This window comes from Mycena indigotica (assembly GCF_014461135.1).
Source record: "Mycena indigotica strain 171206Taipei chromosome Unknown Mind.scaff0012, whole genome shotgun sequence".
Lineage (NCBI taxonomy): Eukaryota > Fungi > Basidiomycota > Agaricomycetes > Agaricales > Mycenaceae > Mycena > Mycena indigotica.
The window spans coordinates 574,886-595,922 of NW_023503011.1; the positions used below are offsets into that span (position 1 = coordinate 574,886).

The window sequence follows — 21,037 nt, forward strand, 5'->3', positions numbered from 1 at the left end:
AGATCTTTAAATAGTAAAGTCGGTTGAGACGTTACAGTAGAATGATGAAGAAAGCCTCCGAGCAGTGCGGTCACCTCTTCGACCAGCTTTTCGAGCGCTGTAACATGTGAGCTGGCAACAACGAAGAACTCTGCAGCCGTGCGGGGGTACAAAATGGTCACGCTTTCCTGGTTATCGCACAGGCGACGATTCCGGTTCGATCTAGCTTGGGTGGCAATAACGTCCTCAGGCGGTCTGGTAACAATTATAGTTGGTACTTGGAATTGCTCATGAGAGGTTACGATAATGTCGGCGCGTTCTTTCTTGATCGCAAAGGATGACATGGTGTGCAGATGCTGGTGTTGTCCTCAATGAAATGAATATCGAGCTTTTCGTATGACCATCAAGTGGAGACTTACCAAGAGTCGCTGAGTTTATGTGTGCTTTGGCTTGCCACAGGCACGTAGATGATGTGTAGAAGGAAAGGCTGGAAGCGGTGATCACACCACAGGCGTTTTATACCCAAGTTGGCAGTCAATGCGCCAGCTTGAGCTTTGTTCGGGGACTTGTTGAACAGCAAAATCTCGCTTTATTACAAGGAGAAGGCATGGTGTATAGTTCGGGCGAGCAGGTTATCATAGTATCGTCTGCAAGTAACTTTGAAGAAGCAAAAGTCAAGCGTTTAAAAATTTGCAAGCTCAAGGATCATCATGTGACACACCGTCACTTAAGCGTGACAATCATTGATCCGTCTTCCAAATATGGAAACGATTGACAACCAAATTCCCATTGTCCTGTCAAACTTGACAATTGTTTTTTGCAGACGATGGCCACAGCGAACACAATGGTTAGAGCACCCTACAACTCTCCCTCGAACCACCACCACCCTCCAGAGCGCTATGCTCCTTCCCCTACTACAAACCACCTCTAACGTATCAACGATTGTCTGTGCTCTCGGGCAATGTTTACAGGGCTACTCGAACACATCCAGTGCGTTGTCCGCTTGTCCTTTCGAGCTATTCTCATCATTCATTATATAGTTGGAGTGACACTATCAAGCCCTGGCTCACAATCGGCCCTCCTTCTCCCTGGACAATACACGACAACAACCAACCCACAGTTTCTCCATAACCTCTTAACATCATCCTCTGTCAACCTCACTTCTTCTCCCGGGTTCAAAAACTCGACGTTGGCGACGGGACTACCACTGAATGTCGTACAAGAACCTGGACTCGCAATATATGCTGAGCCCATATTTGGTGGACAAGCGGCGTTTTCGAGCATCCCTTCTTCGCCCGTTAACAACAGGTCAACACCATTGACCTCACGCTCCCTCTCTCTGTCTTCCAGCGTTTGGATTGCGGTCAATTCCCCCGCTGGGGGAAACAACCGCGTTATCATTTGGGATTCTATACCCGACACAGCCCAACTCCCCACAAGTGGCCCGCCAATCGGTTCCCTGACGCTGTTCGACATTGAGTCGGCCGCATGCAATCCGTCTTGCTCGTCGGCTGGAATTTGCTCGTCCACCGGCACGTGTACCTGCTCCCCTGGTTTCACCGGCCCATCTTGTGAGACCTGCGCGCCCGGCTTCTTTGGCCCGAATTGCAAGGCATGCCCCAGCGGGTGTGCTAAATGCGACGACGGTCCGGCGGGCACTGGGCGCTGTCTAGTCTCCCAGACTGCGAGTTCATGCAACTGCGTGAATGGTGTTTGTGGGGCAAACGGCAGTTGCACTTGTACCACGGGCTTCACGACAGCTGCCAATGGGACCGCCTGTAGCAAATGCGCCACAGGATTCTTCCTCGACTCGAAAGGCGACTGCTCTGTCTGCCAGATTGGATGTTCAGCCTGTGCGGATGGGTCGGGGGAGTGTACCACCTGCAAGAACGGATTCACACAAGACGCCAACGATAAGACCAAATGCAATGCTCTTCCGGAGGTTAACTCCGCTGGTACCACATGTCCGCCTGGCTCGTTTGCAGATGGACAAAATTGCTCGCCATGTTCGCCATCTTGCAAGACCTGCACCGGCGGGACTTCAAACGACTGCGTATTGTGCGCTAGTGGGACATTTACCCTCAACAACACCTGTGTGTCCGCTGACACGAACGGAGTTTGTCAAGGCACATCGCTGATCGCGAATAACAATAAGGCTGAATGCGACAGTTGTGGGTCCAAGTGCACGTCTTGCAAGATCCCTAACTTCAACTCGGCTTCCACCGTCAACCAGCTCCAATGTACTGGCTGCATCACTGGCTTTGTCTTGTCCAATGGCACCTGCGTCCCCGAATGCCCTGCAGGAACGTTTCTTTCGCCGCAAGATAATTTGACATGTACCGGTATGTCATGTACTCTCTCCCAAAGACCCTTTTACTCACTGCCTTCCAGCTTGTGACTCATCTTGCGCAACATGTAGTGGCTCTTCAAACTTCTGCCTCTCCTGTGGCTCCAACCAACTGGCTTCGGATGGCAAATGTGTTGCCTCGTGCCCATCCAACACTTTTTCCGCGTCTGGATCATGTATTTCGTGTCATTCAGACTGTGCGACTTGCTCAGGTAGTGCATTCAACCAATGCGCGTCATGCCCCCCCTCTCGTCCTGTCCTCGCCAATGGCCGCTGTCTCCCGACCTGCAGCAAGAACGCCTTTTTCGACGCGACTTCTGGCAGGTGTGTCACCTGTGACCCGAGCTGTTCGAGCTGTTCTGGCGCTGGGCCAAGCCAGTGTCTTGCTTGTGCAAGCAACAAGCAGGTTCTGCGAGCAGGGACTTGTGCTGCCGCTTCCTGTGACCAGGTCGTGCCGGGTCTCGGCGCCTGTTTATCGGAATTTGTCACGACCACTTCCGGCTCGCTGGCACCCTTCCCCAGCGTCACGGGTATAAACACTCCGACTCTTGGCAATGGCGGTCGCCGAAGACTGGAATGGTGGGAAATACTCCTGATGACCCTTGGTTGCGCGTTCATCTTCATCGTCGTTCTGTGGCTGTGTCGGAGACGGCGCGCAAGAAAACAGGCAACTGCCCAACGGCGCACTTTCCAACTCCAAGCCGTGCGACCTGACCACCAAGGCGGCTGGCGCTGGAAACTCCTGCGGTTTGGGGAGAAGCTGTTTGGACATCGGCGGAGCCACCGCGTTGTTCCGATGGACATTTCTCGCCCGATGGATCTTGAGCTCGGCGGACTGAAGACGCAGCCACGGCCCCAGCCACGACCGCAGCGCCGCGAGAAGCGTGGGCGGGAAGACTACCAGCAGCGGCAGCATCTACTGGAGAGCACGACCTCCCGGTCGTTGAGCGACCATTCGGCGCCGTCGATATACTCGCAGATGACGGGTGTCCCGCCGAGGATGCCGGAGCCCCGGCAGCCTGTGCGGCATGTCCCGGAGGTACCGGCTGATGTGCGCCTGTCCTCGAGCACGATTGCGACGTATTATATGACGACAGCGCCAGTGGCCCCGCGGGCTGGTCGTGACCGACAACACATTGAACGATTTTAGAATGGACCTTCATCATGGACTTATGATTACATCATCTACTAATATGCATCCTCTTATCTGCTATCTTTATTTACTTCGTTTCTCGACTATGTAACACCTCTCTTGCAATTGTTGTAGCTCTCTTCCATGTATCGCAATAGCAACGTCTTGTACTGATTATCTTCTGAGATTTTTTGTGAAGAAGAAATCCAGGTCTCCGAATAAACTGTATATATTTCCGTTCTTATACACAGACAAATTGCCTTCAATCAGTATAAGACTATGCACAGAACTAACTGCTTAGTCTTCCAGTCAATCGGACACTGATTTCAAAAGTCCATCGATTTCATCGTCGTTTCCTGTCTTCTTCCTCGACCTCCAGTTGATCTATAACCGCTCGCGGCATCCCGATCATCAGAGTCGTCTCCCGCGTCTCCCACCCCTTCTCCGCCATTTCCTCCATAAACGACGACCAGTGTTCGTTCACTTTCTGGTGTGCATCCAACACCAGCGCCGACAGACTGAGCCGGCGGTCCATGCTGATCATGCGCTCGACCTCCGTCGCGTGCACCCACGACTTGACCACGTCGGCGGAAGAGTAGCCTTCGCGGAGACAAATGTGCATGTGGATCATCGACCGCGGCACGTCGGGCCGAAACGCCGCCTGGGCAGGTGCGAGGCAAACGGGGTCGAACCACAGCACATAAGCCTCGTGCTGCATCGAACGAAGTAGTGAAGATGGGACACTAGCGTCTTCGGAGAGTATAGATGCTAGCGACGAGCCGATGGAGCAGGTAACCCCTTCGTCCCCCAGCGCATTGAACTTCCAGCTCAGCACGCGCTCCCTGTAAGAAACTTGGGCGGGCGATGGAGCGTGCAATTGGTCGCAGAAATAATTCCATGCTATGCTCAGACGCTGCTTGTTGAGGGTGCGAAGAACAACTCCGCGGACACCAAGGTAGTTAAGGAGGAGATGGAGGCCGACGAGGGTGAAGAGCACGAAGTATGTTTCCCGTGAGCTCGTGAGATAAGGGACAATCAAGCTTCCCGCCTGAAAATATGATCATATTAGTCTGCGTGTAAACTAGAGTTTTTTTTTGTAATTACCAGCATCCCGAATAACGCCAATACTGTCTCCTTGCTGCTGTCTTTAGCATTCAGGTCCCCGATGTCTCCGCTTCCGCTAACCGGCGTGGAAAAGTGGATGGCCAATGCGGCTTTCGAGCCGCCGGCACAGATACCACACATGGCACGAAGCGAACCGCTCAGACAGAGCGCGAGAACACGTGTGCCAGGAAACTTCAATCGGGAAAGCAGAAGCGGAGAAAGAGTGTCGAGAACGATGGCAGCGTCGTTGGCGACATCGGCGAGGAAGCGAAAAGTTTTTGCTTCCGCGCCGAGGGAAGGGCCCAGAGCGTAGGCGGCGCATATTGCTGGCAATCCCTTTAGTCGGCGAGGCAGATGAGAGAGAGCTACTCACTGGTTATACGTCCAAAGAAGTCTTGCAAAACAGTCAAAAGCAGGGCATGGGTTGCAGATGCGTCCGGGTTCCCCACACCAAACCCTATCGTGGGAAGTGAGTATGGGAAATAGGAACATCATAGTGCACCATACCTTCGAGCAGGGCGCGAGAGGATAGCAGTCCAGCTAATGAGCTGCAGAACGCTTGTAGGGCATTGAATATTTGGTAGCTTAGGCCTTGCAATCGGTTTTAGCTCTCCCCTGCGTAAACATTGCATACCGGAGATAGTCTAGCCACAGCAGCGTTACGACGTTTCGTTAATAGTTCCCTCCCGCACCTGGCGAGACGCTGTTCGGGTATCCAGACGGCAGGAATACTTTGGAGAGGAGTTCTTTGACTTGCAGATGGGTATTGGGGATGGGAAGGCGTTCATCAACATAAGAGCTTGTATGGCGCTTTTCGGCGCTTTTGCGATACTGGAAGCGACGGATGTGCCCGTCATCGCTGCGCTCTACGAACCGCAGGTTGCCTGACATGGTCGTTGGAACCAGGCTGAACGCGACACGTCACAACAGGTGACAATGATCGGGACATTGACCTTACTCTAGTCGGCAATTCCTACTTAGGCCTTACTATGGTTCGTTCTTTATGATGCAGACACGCAGCACGGGTGGGTATAGTCTTCATATGTCTTTACTAATCAAGCATAACAAAGGACAGTAAATAATCAAATTTCTGCACAAAGCGCAGGCGACGACTGGCGCATTGACTGCCTCGTTTCGTTCGCGTCGTATGTATAAGAACACGCAAATCGCGGTGTGACGAAGACCACTCCCAACTTTTCCTTCTATCATCCACTCCGTGCCGGTGGCAAAACGCAATAACAAAAATCTCAGCATAAGATAAAGGTACGTGGATTCAACTGAAGCCGCACATAGAACGTTGAAGCCACTTGTAGCAGACCGAGTATGTCATTTCGAGCGACTGAAGAAGAGAGACGAGACGTTCGCGCCGAGTACAACGATAGGGTTTTTTACCCTCGCGACAGGGGTGTGGCGGATGCACCACCAGCAATCATTGTCACCCGGCCACCTGAGGATGTCAATCCGATTGCCACCCAGACTGGAGGCAGTCGAATTCTCCGTCCTTCCGACAATCAGGAAGGCGAGATTGTGTTGTACCCCCGCCCCGCAGATCTGCTCAGCGCTCTGGCGACGCTGGAAAAATCGGTCCAAAATCTGACTGCCATACTCCAACCTGAAGGTGGCAGTATGGATGGACCAAGTTCGGTGTTCGAAGACCGCACCAACCAGTCATCGGACGCAGCAGATGGTGGAAAACCTGCCGCTGCTGTCCACAAGACCGAGAATCTTCCCGTAAGCCGCAATAAAACGGCGCGTCGTCACAGGCAGGTTGTCTCGAAAAAAAGACATGCTTCCCTCCCTGCGGTCATGACGCAAGGAGATGTCGCGCAGAATCATCCTCGAGCGGGTCTTCGTCCCTCAGAGGCATGTCTTCCGCATATGGAGGCAAAACAGCGCGTGGCATTGAGGAATATCCTCTCCAGGCAGAGCGCCGACCGTGACATCTAGCTATAAATCCGTTAACAAATAGCCTGACAAGGGTTTACTATTACTTATTGCGAGTCAGAAATTGATTTGGAATGCATGGCACGAAGATGTTGCATGTTGGCAATTTTTTGGAGGTAGTGGAAGTTAACTCGGAAGCTCAAGCGCTCGAGTGTCACACGGTGTTACACCCTGTATACTACTCAACCACAAAAATTGCGCAATTATTGAGCCGAAATTCGAACTACTCTCTCATTCTCATCTCAATTTTCTAAGCAGAGGAGCAACGCACAGGTATATTTCGCAGTCTTTCTCACAGCGATGATCAGTTGTCCGATTCCTATAGATATCCGAGTTGTTCAACACTGCAGTCCGAACTTGAATGCGCTGACGAGTCGAAGTAAACTCTTCCGGTCCAACTTCGGGACCACTGGCTCGCTGGTACTTCACCAGACGGTCCCGATGGAGAATTTTTTGGAGCTATTGCATGCATCAACCGCGGAGTTTGGCTCCCAAGCTCCACGTCGCTGGGCCACAGAGTCATGCGGACGACAACGCCAATTCACAACCTCACAACAGGCTCCAGCATGTTTCCCTTTGTAGGCGACAAATCAACGAGAAATCCATGGCAATGTGTACACGCGCAGCCATTAGCATCAGCCGTTTCACGGAACCTGTGTCTGGTGTTCACAAAGCGGACCACGCATGACGGAGTCTTCACTGTAGCAGGTCCCAGCTGATGCACCAGTGTGATCTGGACCATCGTCAGCAGGCCGTCAGTTGCGATAAGGCGGTGGCGTATAAAGAGCCTGTCTAACTGAGGGTACAGCTCTTTTCCCTCCTCCTCCCTCCAATACAAAAGCTCCTTCCTCAAGCCAGCACCGTCCTCACTTAGAGGCTTTACCAGGCTTTACCCTGCCTTGCAGGCCTGGCTGTTCAAACTTCACACGCGCCACTCTCCCCTAATGCCCCAAAAATCGAAACAACCAAAAAAAAAAAATTGCCAAGAATTTTTTCCTTCCTGGTGCGCCATCAATCCCGACTTCAAGGTCTAGACTCTTGCGTCAACATCCACCAGCAACTCCGAGTCAACTTTGGACCCGCCAACTTCGTCTCCTTCCTTGTAAGTCCGGGAAAAGGGTTCACCCTGGCCGCCGGTGGGTGATGGTTGTCGCGCATCGGCCCGCAGTGTCCGGGGTCCCATGTGGGGTAGTGAGGGGGTGGGGTAATATTGGTTACGCGGATTCGGAACGCAAAAAATGTGAAACCGAGACAATATGCCAGTGCGTGTTTTACTTTTTTTTCTTCTTCAACTTTGTTCCTTCTATCCTTCGTGCGGTTTCCTTCCTCCCTTCTTTTTCCGACATGATACTTCCCAGTGTGCTATTGTGTATAATTCATCCAATCGCAGTTGACTTCTTCGTGACGATCTATCAAATGGTCGGAGATATGATGCGATATTTCCCTCAAGGGTGTTAGGCAGTCATCGATTGCACGTTGTCTCTGTTTTTGGTATCCACTGTTGGTTGCCGGGTCGGGACTCGGGAGGCGGGGTAGATTGGTGCGTCGCCCAGGGTTGTGTGATTGTATTCTGAATTTCTGATAATTCCGATTAGCTTCATTTCAAGCCTCAACTCAACCAACAATTGCTTCGTACATTGAGGTTTAGTTTGCTCTCTCCGCGGCACTTATAATTGCGGCACTCGCCGCCGCCACCCATCTTTCTTCCTTGCAACTCCACACCCGCATGTCGAATGAACCAATTTCGGGCTTGCCGTTCACTTCATTTCAATCTCATTAAAATATACCCGACCGATGGTTGCTCAGCCCTTAACGCATCCTACCCTGAGTCTGCTATACTCGCTCTCTCAATCATCGGCCGACATTTCCTTGCATCTCGGATAGCTTACCTCTCTTCTTTTGATCCAGATCAGATTCGTATGCTCGGGCCATGGGCGCCCATGGTCTATACCAGGCAAGTCTCGTCGCTTGCGCGGATGGGGCGGAGAGGAATCGAACGAAAAGCATGTGTTTGGTAGGTTGGGCGACTGATTTAACCTAAAGGCACCGGCACGACAGCGTGTAAGTATAGTGATTGGGCACCGTCCCCTCGACGCGTCTAACCATCGCTTCTCAATGCAATCTCCAGTCGACTATCTTTGCGCCGCTCCATGAGGGTACTTGCTTCCGTCGACCGCCGAGATTGGATCCACTTGGACACTCACGAATTCAACTTCAAGGCACAGAGGGCAACAAGCCAACAAGGAGAAGCCCAGCGAAGAAGCCTTGCGATTCCCGAAAGCAGACAACTTTCGCACTTGGGCTTTAGCGCTTCACGCCCCGGCGTGCGACTTGTGCTTGCGCGGCGGCAAAAATAACCCTCGATCGCCGCTACGGCACAATGAACGCATTTTCTTCGGTCCTCTTCGGTATCGAGTAACCTCGATGATGAAAGCTGCCGCGGAACGTCTTTGGCCCTGTACCCTGTTACACAAGTGCTCTTGAGGCCTTGGACACTGTCGCGCGCTCAATAATCCGCGGCGATCATGGTTACTTACTTGCGGAAAGCAACATTGTGTGGCTGTGACTCGGGATTCCACTGCTGGTGAACTGTGCGGACAGAGGAATTCAACCGAAAACATCCCGAGAGGTTTATCCAGCGTTTATCCGTCTTGTCTCGATATGGTTACTTGGTGTTCGAGGCGTGTGTAGCAGTTGAAAAAACGTGACTGTTGAACTTTGTGCTCGAAACTTTGGCGGGACATAGAGTGCATCTTATCCTTCGGCGAGTGGCGCTCTCCCTCTAGTGCGTTCATCCTGCTGAATCTCCTTCAAAAGACTCAATGGTAGCGCCAGCGAAGCTATGATTCCGGATTCGACCAGTTAGGCAAGTTACCGTGTCGAGCTGCAGGTTCTTGGTGCTATTTGTGTGTCGGAGCCAGCAGCGAGCATCCAGTCACTGAAAACTTCGATCGTGGCGTCTTTAGGCTCAAAGAGGCCAAGCGACACCGGCCTCTGTCGGAACCCTATTAGCGGTGTGTTATAACTTATATTTGCAGTTGGCACACACGCTCCGGAATTCGACGTCGAAGAGCTCGGCCAGCAAGGTTGACAGTCTCCTATAATGGAGAGCCTCCGAACGTATAGTTTTGACTTGCCCCAAGTGGGTTCCGAGTCTTGTTGTGCATGGTGCCGTTCGGCGCATGGGACAGAATTTTGTCACAGAAATTTAAGCTCTGACGCGCGTGTTTCGGAGGAAGAGTCGACTTGCAGTTCCACAAACCCAGCAGCGGCGTTGCCAACGACAATTTGTATTCATGACGCGGTGGATGCGATTGGTTTCTCGTGGTTGGCTGGAGGATGCTGTTACATGTCTGCCAAGATGTCGACGGTCTTATCTACGCGACGGGCCGTTCGTGGACCGCCGCTTCCCGTCTTTTTTTTTCCAAGCGGGAACAGAATGTCAGAAATGTCGCATGAGACAGACAGGCGATCGATAAGTTTGGGCTGCGTCATAATATCCAGGTGGAAAGCCGAAAGTGGGAGAATTCTCTGGACCATGCTGTGATGCTTGTCGGCAACTGTTGAACAACTGTTAGCGGATTTAGCCTGCCAGGGCGTCGGTAGTCTGTGTTTCCGATGCGACAACCTTCCTCTAGGGATACAGGCTGGTCGACTACGAGCAACTCACCACCGCCCTCGCAAGTTACAATGAGGCCAACGAAAAAAATAAGCTTGCCGGCTATCAGCCTCATAACGGCAGGACAAAATCCATGTTCTTCGAGGCCCGGATTGGCTTCCGACGCATATTGTCAAGAAGGAAAACAAGCATACAGATATGGGTGGCGATCACCGACCGATTCTGATGGGGACCCCAGACCCAAGGCGTGGCAGAATGATTTCCCGATGGGGATAGTAGCGCGGTCCGAAGGGCGTGGGGTAATGAGCAAACAGCAAACCAAAATCGACCCCTTTGATTTGGTCGGCTACTGTCACTCGCTCGCTCTTTCTTGACTTCTACTTATGACCACCGCTGCGACAGCTCCGTTCGATTTCCAGCCCCACATTATCCGGCAAGAAGGCTTCACGCCTCCCCCATTGTCAGGACATACCCCACCACCGTTTGGAGGAATGCCATCTCACTACGGCCACCCGGATCTCAATGACGAACTCGCCAGTCTCATGAGCAATGAGCGTAGCACTCAAAGCCCCGGCTCTGCATACGAGTCTGACAATTCCGGCTATCGACCTCACACGCACAATATTTTCGATATCAGCGCTCCCTCGACTGCCCACCATCACCACAATTCACATTCTCACCACCACGTCGGCTCCGCGAGCTCAACATCATCATCTTTCCCGTCCCACTTCTCTCTTCCCAACAACAATGGCAGCAATGCGAGCAACGGGAGTGGCTCGCCTGGCTTGGATGGGCATGGACCACAATACACGGCCAATTTCAACTCGACTTTGCCTGCGATTAACAGCAGCATGCGTTATGACCCACACCCGCCGTATATCCCTTCGCCGTCGTCTTTCCGCTCTCCCTCGCCGCATTCCCATCAACATTCGAGAAGTCGTTCCCGCAGTAGACCCCCATCCTCCCATTTGGGTGAGTCGCATGTTTTGTGGCTTCCTCCCTTCGAAATTGACTGCTACTAGCCTCAACCCCAGCTGGAGGCCCTACCAGAACAACGAGAACACGACGCAATGGATCGATCAGCAGCACTTCGCCGCCTCCCCGCCCCGTCCCTCAAGCTATCGTCATTCCTGGTGAGTCCCCTTGAGCAACACACATCCCTTTTTCTCACTTAACATCAGGCTCTAATGGAAACCGAGGGTATACACAGGGCTGGTTCGGCCCTGACTATCCACACGCAACACCTGAATCTCTCCCTTCTCTAACATCGCTCCCTTCCCTCCCATCGCTGGGAAGCCTCAATTCGATTCACTCACACCAACACATTGGCTCACCCCACTCCCTCCACTCTCCCCATACTCTTAACTCTCCTCACCCATTCCACCAACACCACTCCACGTACCCTGCCAGCAACCCTAACAACTACGGTAGTCCTGTCGAGACCAAATTCGGCGGAATGGCCCTGAACGGCGGCTTGGCCGGTAGCCTGGGAAATGGCGGTCAAATCCACGGAGGTATGCCTGCGAGCTTACCATCTACGACACCGCAAACAAACGGCGCACCTGAGCCGACGGCGAAGCAAAGTGATTTTTTTTTCCTTGCGCTGATTGCTTTTGCTGACAACTATCTACAGCTGTCTCGGACAAAGCCGCATTGCTTGCCAATGAAAAGCGGCGTCGTCGTAGGGAAAGTCATAACGCAGTTGAGCGAAGACGGCGGGACAATATCAACGAGAAGATCAGCGAATTGGCGACGCTGATTCCCGAATGTATGCTTGAAGGTGAGCTGCTCATTTCGATTATGTGGATTGGGCAACGGGAGCTAAGAGATAAGAAGGGACCACGGCTTCAGGCAAAGGTGGAAAGGATGCGGATGAGAAGGAAGATTCTAAAGACGGTGTCAAGGACGGTGGCAGTCCCACATCTGCTAGTGAGATTTTCTTTTTTTGGTAACGATCAGTGTTGATGCGTTATTTTAGACGCCACAGTCGTCAAAGCCAACAAGGGCATGATCTTACGCAAGAGCGTTGAGTACATTCGATACCTGCAACAGCTAGTCACTGCTCAAGGTGCCCGGAACCGTGAACTCGAAGAGCAACTCAAGGGTCTTGGCTTCCGTGGATCGAGTGCCTCTGGCAGCGAAGCTTCTCCACCACCTTCTCTGAGCGACACCAACGAGTTGCTAAATGGCTCTGGGCTGGGGCTCGGCCTGGGAGTCTGGGGCCTTGCCAGTATGCCCGAGGACGACGATGTAGATGTGGACGGACTATTGAAGGGAGAGGGCGAGCTTCACACGCTTGATTCAATGATAGGCATGGACATTGAAGACGACCTGTCGATGGAGGACAAGCAACAACTACAAAGAGAGCGGGGAAGGAAAGCAACCAGGGGCGCTGTCGGCCTGGTGAAGAACAAAGTTTCGCCCAGAAAGACCAAGAAGCTCGCGCCAGACGACGATGGCGAAGACAGCGACCTGAGCGACAGTATGGATGTCTGAAGACGACGAATTCCTCCATGAAATGACCAAATACCCCCTCTTGTGGTTACCCCCTCGCTCTACGTTCTCGACACGCTGTTGCTCAAAATGCAGAAGCCTTCGTCCCAAAAATGTATTATACTGCTCTTATGCCCGTCTCGCTGCCACGTCCCACAACCCTGTATCGCCATTCGTTCTGAATACCTTGCTGGTTATGTTCTTCTCTGTTGTTACCTCTTTACCGGGGCTTATCATACGACCTAAGTTCGTTGTACAATCTATAAAGCAAAATCTTTTCGTAGCTACTATTTCTTGTTTGAGCTGTTCGTAGTGTGTATTTCTATCGTTATCTTAGTGTTTCTGCGCTAAATCTGTTTTTTTCGTCGGGGCCGAAGAAAGGTCGTAAGCCTGATGTTTCTGTTGCGGGTCGTAGAGCTTGTGAAAGTGGAGCGGGTCCATGTGGTTAAGGCACGGGAGTACTAACTTAGTTTTTGTGGTGGTGGCGGTTCCGAGAGGATCGCCGCGCGTGTTGCCAACATCCCACCGCTTCCGGCCGTTCAAAGTCGGCGACCGCCGCCGTATGAGGGTCAAAACAAAGGAGCCTATGCAAAAAATGGAAAGGTCCCGAAGAAAGATGCGATGGAAATTATATTTTTTTGCCATGTGGGTTTGCCGCGTTGTTGGATGGATATATCAGTGTTGCGATGGCATGTCTTCGGTGGATGCGGATGCAGATGGGCAGTATGAATGTTTCGCTGCACCGCGCTGTGAAATTCTACTACTCAGAGCGACGAAATACTCGTGCCCGATAACTTAGGTCGCCTGCCGAATTCCCCGAAGGCCGCCTCAGTCCCAGTTTTGCCTTTTGGCTAATTAGCCTTGGTGATTTTCAATTGCAGATGGCATGTGCGTTATAATCTAAGCGAGACCTGACTGACGCGATGCTGATTGCGTAGGCGCCGCCGACCCGGAGGCATTTCAACTGCCCGCAAGTCGAAGCAAGTCGATCGCAAGTATACTTAGGGAAGGTAGCCTTAGTCCAGTGGCGCGCCAAGGGCTGCAGCGTTCGGATCTTGTCCATTCCATGCAAGCACAAGCCAAGTGACAAATTTGCGACACTGTCGATTTGGCTCGCGCTCTAGATTCTAAGCAATTGGTCGGTCCGAACCATTCCTCGACACCTAATGCGATTAAAGAGGAAGGCAGGGGGGTGTCAGGGGGGACGGGCCCCAGTCACACAATGCCTGGAAGATGGAATGGTCCAAAGGAAGATGCGGGGCAGGGGCGGAGGGGTCACGGGTTGTGGGGAAACAGAGTTTGGCAGCAGCGAAAGTAAGAAGTATTGTGTCAAGGCCGCTCGCAGGATGATCTCCGTAATGACCGACGTTCAACGAAACTTAAGGCGGCCAGCTGACATCGATTGGCCTCGTTGGCCGGATATGGTGTAGGCTGAAAGAGCGGGAGCGGTGCAGTTTAGCGTTCGTTTGTCACTGCCAGTGGATGGTACCACGGTCGCGATCGGAGATAGCGGAGGTGTGCTCAGAGCGTGATAGACGCTTGTCGGGCGCGAGGGGAAATGAACGTGGGGAACTGCAAAGAGTTCGAACTTTGCGAAGTTGAAGTTCCGAGTTGTGTTGCATGAAGAAACGTGCTACGCTTGAGTGTCGGTGCCAGGCTTACAGACGTCTTCCACCGTCTGTTGGTTAAGGGCTTCTTCGAGTTGCCTGCCGGCGGCCAAAGTTCAGGGCAAATGGATGATCCAGACTTGCCCGACATACTAGGGCTAATAGTAGTAAGTTCGACGACGGTCAAGATTTTGAACGCCAAAGGTACACCGAGAGCCAGCGACAGCTTGTATGGCTGCTTCAGGTCCTATTGGTGGGCGCTGTCAAGCGAGTCGAGCGATAACTTTCAAGTCGGAGTAAGTGCGGAGAAAACAGAAACATTCTTCGGGACCGACGCGCTGGTGACGGATGCATGCGTGTGTCTTCGCAGGAACGCTGGGTGGAAGAAATGGTTGAGCAGTTGGTCGCGAACCTTCCTGCTTCAAGTTTGCCGTTGTTGTTCCTCGGCCATATGAAAGTCAAAGATAATCTTCCATGTGAGAAAGACGTTCAGGTCATTGAATCAATGAATGGGTGAGCAAAAGTTGGATAGATTGACGGCTCAGCAGTTGGATGTAGACGTCATAATGTGCTCATTTTCGCAAGTACGGACATTTTGTTGTCGTTGGTGAGGGACAATCATGAACGTCCATGAACATTGACGCAGTGTCGTTGGCGAGGCAGTAAGGAAAATGATCACGCCGTGACTAGTCACACAAGTGTTCACCATGTCTACTTGCTCTGAATCAACATTGTCGTTTTCCAACTTAAAGTTGTACTGGGAGTGATCAGGAAAAATATGCTCAGAAATCAATTATCACGCCATTCGCTACTCCTACATAGATAGCCCGAACCCTGCTTCAGTAGGTTTTTATTCCTTGCATAGCAATGGAATCCCGAACTACGCCTCGATAATCTTCCCAGTTGATCTTGTCCATATTTGTCGGGTGATAGCATGGTAGGGTTGCAACGAGAGAGCGCAAATTCGATACAAGTCCTGGTCCACAAGTGCGCAAGGGAAGGACTTTAGAAAAACAGGCGTTGGATGGGAGCTTGCTCGTGCCCTTTCTCTCTGGGTATGGTACATCCACAACGTGGAGCTGCACATGACTGCAGAGCGTGTTTCCCGAGAAGCCAACCCACTCTTCAAAGTATCGAATGATCTGAGAGCGGTCTCGTATGATGAGGTCACCCACAACAAGTGGCTCAATCGAGATGTTACACTCCACGATATGATAGTCACGGTAGGAGAGAGATGGCTCTTGATCCGCACCACCATCACCAGACCGCGGCACGGCCAACAAGCCCACCGCTAGTCGCTGGCACCATCCGCCCGCGACCCAACGACTCAAGCAGCGGCAGCTCAGACTCTGAGGAGCCACTTGCGACGACCCGCTCACCCCACACACGACGCGTTGTCAAGCGGGGGAAGACTGATGCCCAACCAGCGGACATTGGACCTCCCCAACCAGACAACAGCCACCATGACCACCTCACAGAAGCACTCCCCACAGCACTTGCTGCTGGGACAGCTGCAGCAATGGAGGGCTTGGCAGCCGTTTGGCCACCAGAGCACCTGCCGTTGCTCAGCGCCTTGGAGGCTCTGCTCAGGCGAGCGATTGCCACCACAGGCGCACTCCAGCTGGAGGGTGAAACAACCCCGGATTACCCTCCCACGACATTAGCCCTCATCCAAGCCTTGGTAGCGCGGGTGAGCCGCCCGACACCTACTCTGGCCCCAACCTACGCGAGCGTGACATCAATCTCGCTGACGCAGCACGCCCCGGCCACCTTGCCCGCAGTTCCCACGCCATCGGGGAACCGCCCCGAAACTATGTCTTCGCAAAATAACCTGCCAGCAGCAACAACAGACACACCAACCACCCCAGCACCAGCAAAGGCGACGCAGAAAGACAAGCAATCGAAAAAGAAGAAGAAGAAGGGACATCGGTCTCCACAGCGACTGATAATCCGCTGGATTGGCTACACCCCCCTGCCAGAGGAGCGACCTACTGAGACCCAGCTGGTTGCAGCCCTGGAGGGGGCTACAGGCCCTGGGAATCATGAGAGCTCACGGATACAGGGGGTTGCGTGGACACCAGCGGGGAACCTGGCAGTCTATACGCGGGCACCGTATACGGCTGCACAGCTTGTCCAGCAGAGTCGTGTGAGCAGAAATGTGGAGTATGCGATTCGCACGGCATTCAACGATTGGTCGCTGGACATGATCCTGGACGCTGATGCTCCATGGACATGGATGGTGCTACATGGTGTACCAGCCGCAGCATTTTGGGACGATCTGGATGCTGGTGGTTCAAAGTTGACCGCACAGCTGGTTTCCCAAGGTTATAGTGATGGTGAGGTGCTGACCCATCTGCCAATGGTCCGGGCAGACATAGAACGGGAGGCTGTCCCATATGTCTCGATCAAGCTGGCATGTGCAGATCAAGAGATAGCCTCTCGACTGGCCTCGAAGGGGGGCCTGTTTCTATTTGATGCATTTTGCAGGGCGGCAAAATACCGGTCATAATCCTCTATCCCCCCCATCCCCTTTCTTTGCGACTGACTTCCTTATCGGGTTACCCACTCTAGCACTTTTCCGGTGCGGCCGTCCTAGTACGGTTATGTCTGGTCTGCTCAGGCAAGTGGCAGTCTAGATGGTCTGGTTTGCTTGGGCATTACAGCAGACCAGAAAGGATATGATACCGCAGGAAAACAAAGAAGGGAAGGATGGACAAATTAGAATTTCAATGTGCATGATAATGGCTACCGTACATATACTTGTAGAGGCCAAATAACAGGATTCAAAAAAAAAAAAAACGGTAGGAGAACCGTATGAGCGGTATTGTGGATGGGTTTATGTATAGCCACTCAAGGAGTCTCATGGCAATATCCTCTTCGTTGATGAGATAGTCGTAATAAGCAAGAGCTCGGAGGAAAGAACGATCTCTTGGTGAGTACTGGGATTTGAACCCTGTATCAAATCAGTCCAGGAAACTTCGATTTTGTGAAGAGGACAAACAGTTGTGCATGAATCCAAGAAAATAGCACGCTTTCCGGTGCCCGATGTCCGGCTTCTTATAATCCGCCTTTTGACAAGCTCTTCCGCAATACAGCGCCATTCGGCATTTTCCACAACACTTGAGTTCACGACGATTGATAACCTTTGAGCACTGGGCGATAAATTAGCACAAGGTACTGTGTGAATACTAACGAGAACGTTGTCGCAAGCACCAAGAGTGGCCGAAGGGCTGGTCTCGTACCAATGCAGCGCATTAAGCCGATGTTTTGTTACGGCCAGGAAGCGAGTCCATATCTCCAAATGAGAGGGAGTGAGATGGGCGGCAGCGTCGAAGTTTTCCACTTCAGGAAAGACACGTGCAAGCTCAACGAGGAATGAATGGTAAATTGTGAGGGCGGGAATGCAGCGTTGGAAAAAACCTTCAAACACCAACTCCATTTCTAAGCCTGGGATCGAAATGCATGCGAGGATGACCTGAAAGAAACCTGAACGAAGCGCCTCAATGAGTATTTCTCGAGCTTGATGACTATCTTCCGCATGAATAAAGCAGCTAAGCAACTTTCTCAGCATCTCCAAGGGTCCACGATTAGGGAGAATGGGTCGTCCTTCCATCGCGAGTGTCGCCCGATCAAGAGCCGCGCGGGTTACAACAGAGATAAACTTTTGCTTTAAAAGCGCAGAACGAAGCTGGCTGTGGTCCTGCAGGGCCTCCGACAGAAACGATGTGATCCCATTATCGATTGTTTTAGCCACCGTTCCAGCATCAGAATCGGAAGCGAGAGCGAAGCGCAAATGAGTCATAACTACCGAGGCCAGTGCATCCCAAGAGCCCCCTACTCCATCAAGCAGTTCCTCCATGCGTTCGTAGAGAACATCGATCAGGACAAGTCCAAGAGAAACTTCGAACCAGACAATTGCAGTGTTTACCTGAGCAGCGTGGAGCCATGTCCTTCCAATGAAGTTGCTCAGCCCAGGGGTTGAAAGCACATTTCGGGCCTTGCGGCGAGAAAAAACAACAACAAGACCTAGGCAAGTACGATAGTGGTGATCAGCGTCCTGGCCTACCTGATAGGCCAATTGCTCCAGTAGTTGAATCCAAGGCCAAGCGCGAGCCCAGATGTCGAGGTATGCCTGTTCATGAACGCAGTCCTGATTCACGAGTTTTGTCAATGCACGAATGGCCGTCAAGACAGGACTGAGATGGGACTCTAAATTCTCGAGTTGATTCAGCGCGGAGATCCCGCGAAGATCGAGGTAGGAGTAGTACACTGGGACGACATTTTCGCGAAGGCTTTTTGGTGCAATCGCCGTCTTGTTGTAGAGTTGAGTGAGAGTCTCTCGGCCAGGGTCACGGACAGCAGCGTTGGCGAGCGTCTAGACTGATCAGTCCCCCAGCAACGGTCTGATACAGGGCATAGGATAAACCTTGTAGCGCTGAGGGAGTTTGCTCAAGTTCGAAAGCGTCAGAGATGGATGCATGAGATGAAGTCGACTGCACGTGCCCTGATGACCTTGATCGCCAATTTTTCTCGAGCTCATTTACTCTCATCTGCTATTTGCTTCGTTGCAATGCGCTTCAAACAGGCTGTTACAGCGGCGTCTAAGTAGCTACAGGTACTTGCCTACCCTACACACTTGAACAACTCAGAAACCACAGAGTAGTCATGCATTTGAACTACAAGTACACCCAAGACGACTATTTTGGACAGTCGACATTGCTTCATTCAACGTATTCTTACAGCCATTTGTCCATAGTACATCATCACTGGGTTCGTCATCCCAGAACATGGACTAGTTTCAACCGCTCTTCTTCCTTTGCCTTCAGTTCCTGCTGAATCTTCACCCTCTTCGGCACAAACTCCTCTCTTCCTCCAATTATTTCCCATCCATCGAGTCCTTCCGGATGACCCAGCTCCTTCAAGGTCTTTTGCTCCACCAAATTGAACTCTCCTGTACCTTTACGAAGTCGAAATGGCGCGTTAAGCGACACAGGTGGATTGGTTATTACCCTTGGGACCCGCGTAGAGTTTCGGGTCGCAGAATGGACCATGAGAGGGTGTAAAAGGTACACGTCGCCGACTTTTCCTGTCATTTCGTGGAAGCTGGAGTCCTGAGCTAGTTTGGCAACGTTGCGATAGAATGCAAGACGCTCCGGACTATTTTTGTCTGGTTCTGGCGTCCCTCTTACATCCATCCATGGCGTCACACCGTTTGGGTGGCGAAACTGTATGGGATGAACTTTCGCATCAAATCCACAGCCGGCTCACCAACTCCTGTGCAACCTTCCCAATACCCTCCGTACAAATTGCTGTCCCTCCACCTCCCACGTCGATATCTCTCCAAATCGGGATGACCAACAGCGCCTGCTCGGGGGAGTCCAAGAAGTGGATGAAAAAGTCTCCATCAACGTGCCAGTTATCCAGTTCGCGATATGGCAGACCGCTCTGGCCTTCCACCCCCAGATTCACTATAAAACTGTCGTGCCACAATTTCCGCTCGTCCGAGATGCGCTCTTCTCCCCCAAGCAGCTCGCACATGGCGCCCCAAGCTTTTGGAGCGAAATCCTTGACACTGACGGAATTGTGGCCTGGCATATGAATTCGCTCTGAGTGCCAGGTCGACTTGTCGTTCTCCAGCATCCCCAGTCGTGGCCAAAGATGCTCCGAAAACTTCTCTGCAGACTCTCGCGAAAAGCAGTCGTGGAGATGGACAAATCCGTGCTCCAGAAAATGGGCTCTATCCTCTGGTGTCAGGACAGGTTGCGGCGCAGTCATGGTGGGAGATAGCAAGTGAACGCATTCGTGGCCATACAACGGCTTCTCTTCCGTGCGGCATGACCACGAGACCTCGGATTTGTTCGGCGCTCTCCCGCTCCGTCAATACTGGAATTAGACCTCTGGTAAGACTCCTTAAATGTTCTTATACATGAATTTTAATTGTGTCTTCAAGGAAAGACGTATCACTGGTTCATTGGAAGAACGGGCTTGATATCGTCTTGGACCACTCAATCTGACCCTTATGTGGGTCAAATCACGCATTTCAACGATATCTCCAGTCATCGGGCCACTTCCAACACTATTATTGGGCTCTTCTTTATCGCGAGGACCTGTCGGGAATTCCGATCGCTATTCCCGTCTCTTCAACCGTGCTGGATGTATTTTGCTGGCCAACTTGTCTTCGTTGCATGCTCGAGCATACTCCATTCACGCAATATCTCAAATTCTCATTCATCCGCTGGTTTTTGTTAATATTCTCCCGGGATGGAAGACCTAAAATAGGAGCGCTGGGTATCATCAACCCAGCAGGCGTCTTACGAATCGCTCAACCCTCCTTGTCGGTGCATTCAACGCGTTGTTCCGTGATGCTAAAACGACCTCAAAATCATTCATGTATTCAGGACATTCAAATAACAATACACGGCTTTGTTTGGTTGTTTGGGTAAACGAATAGCTCAGCCCTCATTCGGAAAGGATCGACGAATAATGTTTTGTCCCTCGAAGAAGCGCCTGGAAACGACGTTGCTGTTGTCTGACCCGAACACCAGGGGGCCAACCTTGTCATCCGGCGCCATACCATTCTTGGTCAACTGGATATTGTGGAAGCACGGAATTTCGGGGTAGCTCCAAAATGTATTGCTCGCGCATAGCCACTTGTGGTTAAGGCTTTTGTGTCCGCTTGGTCAGACATCGACGAGGAGTTTGAGCCTAAAGGAATATTTGGAGTCCACTTTGATCTGTGAATTCATGGAAATGCCGAACTCGAGTCGCCGGTGAGACTGTCGGTGGCAAGTCACTGAGGCAACTCGGTATAG

The 21,037-nt window shown here is 52.0% G+C and overlaps 6 protein-coding genes across 6 annotated transcripts; 4 read left to right on the forward strand and 2 right to left on the reverse strand.

The window, feature by feature from the left end:
- Nucleotides 1-878: 878 nt before the first annotated feature.
- Nucleotides 879-3,476, forward strand: MIND_01225600 (Growth factor receptor domain-containing protein; the record flags this gene model as incomplete). The annotated part of the gene is made up of 4 exons (XM_037368758.1): nucleotides 879-969; nucleotides 1,020-2,321; nucleotides 2,371-2,650; nucleotides 2,702-3,476. The coding sequence occupies 4 exons, from the start codon at nucleotides 879-881 to the stop codon at nucleotides 3,474-3,476; spliced, it is 2,448 nt and encodes an 815-aa protein (XP_037214726.1).
- Nucleotides 3,477-3,801: 325 nt separating this feature from the next.
- Nucleotides 3,802-5,468, reverse strand: MIND_01225700 (uncharacterized protein; the record flags this gene model as incomplete). Its single annotated transcript, XM_037368759.1, has 6 exons — nucleotides 5,255-5,468; nucleotides 5,197-5,206; nucleotides 5,070-5,146; nucleotides 4,936-5,019; nucleotides 4,563-4,888; nucleotides 3,802-4,506 (listed from the first exon to the last, which is right to left on the reverse strand). Exons 1-6 carry the CDS (start codon nucleotides 5,451-5,453, stop codon nucleotides 3,802-3,804), a joined length of 1,401 nt encoding a protein of 466 aa, XP_037214727.1. The 5' UTR covers nucleotides 5,454-5,468.
- Nucleotides 5,469-5,885: 417 nt separating this feature from the next.
- On the forward strand, nucleotides 5,886-6,509 carry MIND_01225800 (uncharacterized protein; the record flags this gene model as incomplete). The annotated part of the gene is made up of 1 exon (XM_037368760.1): nucleotides 5,886-6,509. One exon carries the CDS (start codon nucleotides 5,886-5,888, stop codon nucleotides 6,507-6,509), a length of 624 nt encoding a protein of 207 aa, XP_037214728.1.
- Nucleotides 6,510-10,508: 3,999 nt separating this feature from the next.
- On the forward strand, nucleotides 10,509-12,621 carry MIND_01225900 (BHLH domain-containing protein; the record flags this gene model as incomplete). Its single annotated transcript, XM_037368761.1, has 6 exons — nucleotides 10,509-11,097; nucleotides 11,148-11,258; nucleotides 11,307-11,708; nucleotides 11,759-11,905; nucleotides 11,959-12,054; nucleotides 12,104-12,621. 6 exons carry the CDS (start codon nucleotides 10,509-10,511, stop codon nucleotides 12,619-12,621), a joined length of 1,863 nt encoding a protein of 620 aa, XP_037214729.1.
- Nucleotides 12,622-15,310: 2,689 nt separating this feature from the next.
- On the forward strand, nucleotides 15,311-16,734 carry MIND_01226000 (uncharacterized protein; the record flags this gene model as incomplete). Its single annotated transcript, XM_037368762.1, has 2 exons — nucleotides 15,311-15,448; nucleotides 15,490-16,734. 2 exons carry the CDS (start codon nucleotides 15,311-15,313, stop codon nucleotides 16,732-16,734), a joined length of 1,383 nt encoding a protein of 460 aa, XP_037214730.1.
- A 2,266-nt stretch (nucleotides 16,735-19,000) lies between these two features.
- On the reverse strand, nucleotides 19,001-20,000 carry MIND_01226100 (uncharacterized protein; the record flags this gene model as incomplete). The annotated part of the gene is made up of 2 exons (XM_037368763.1): nucleotides 19,001-19,450; nucleotides 19,494-20,000. 2 exons carry the CDS (start codon nucleotides 19,998-20,000, stop codon nucleotides 19,001-19,003), a joined length of 957 nt encoding a protein of 318 aa, XP_037214731.1.
- Between the last annotated feature and the right edge of the window lie 1,037 nt (nucleotides 20,001-21,037).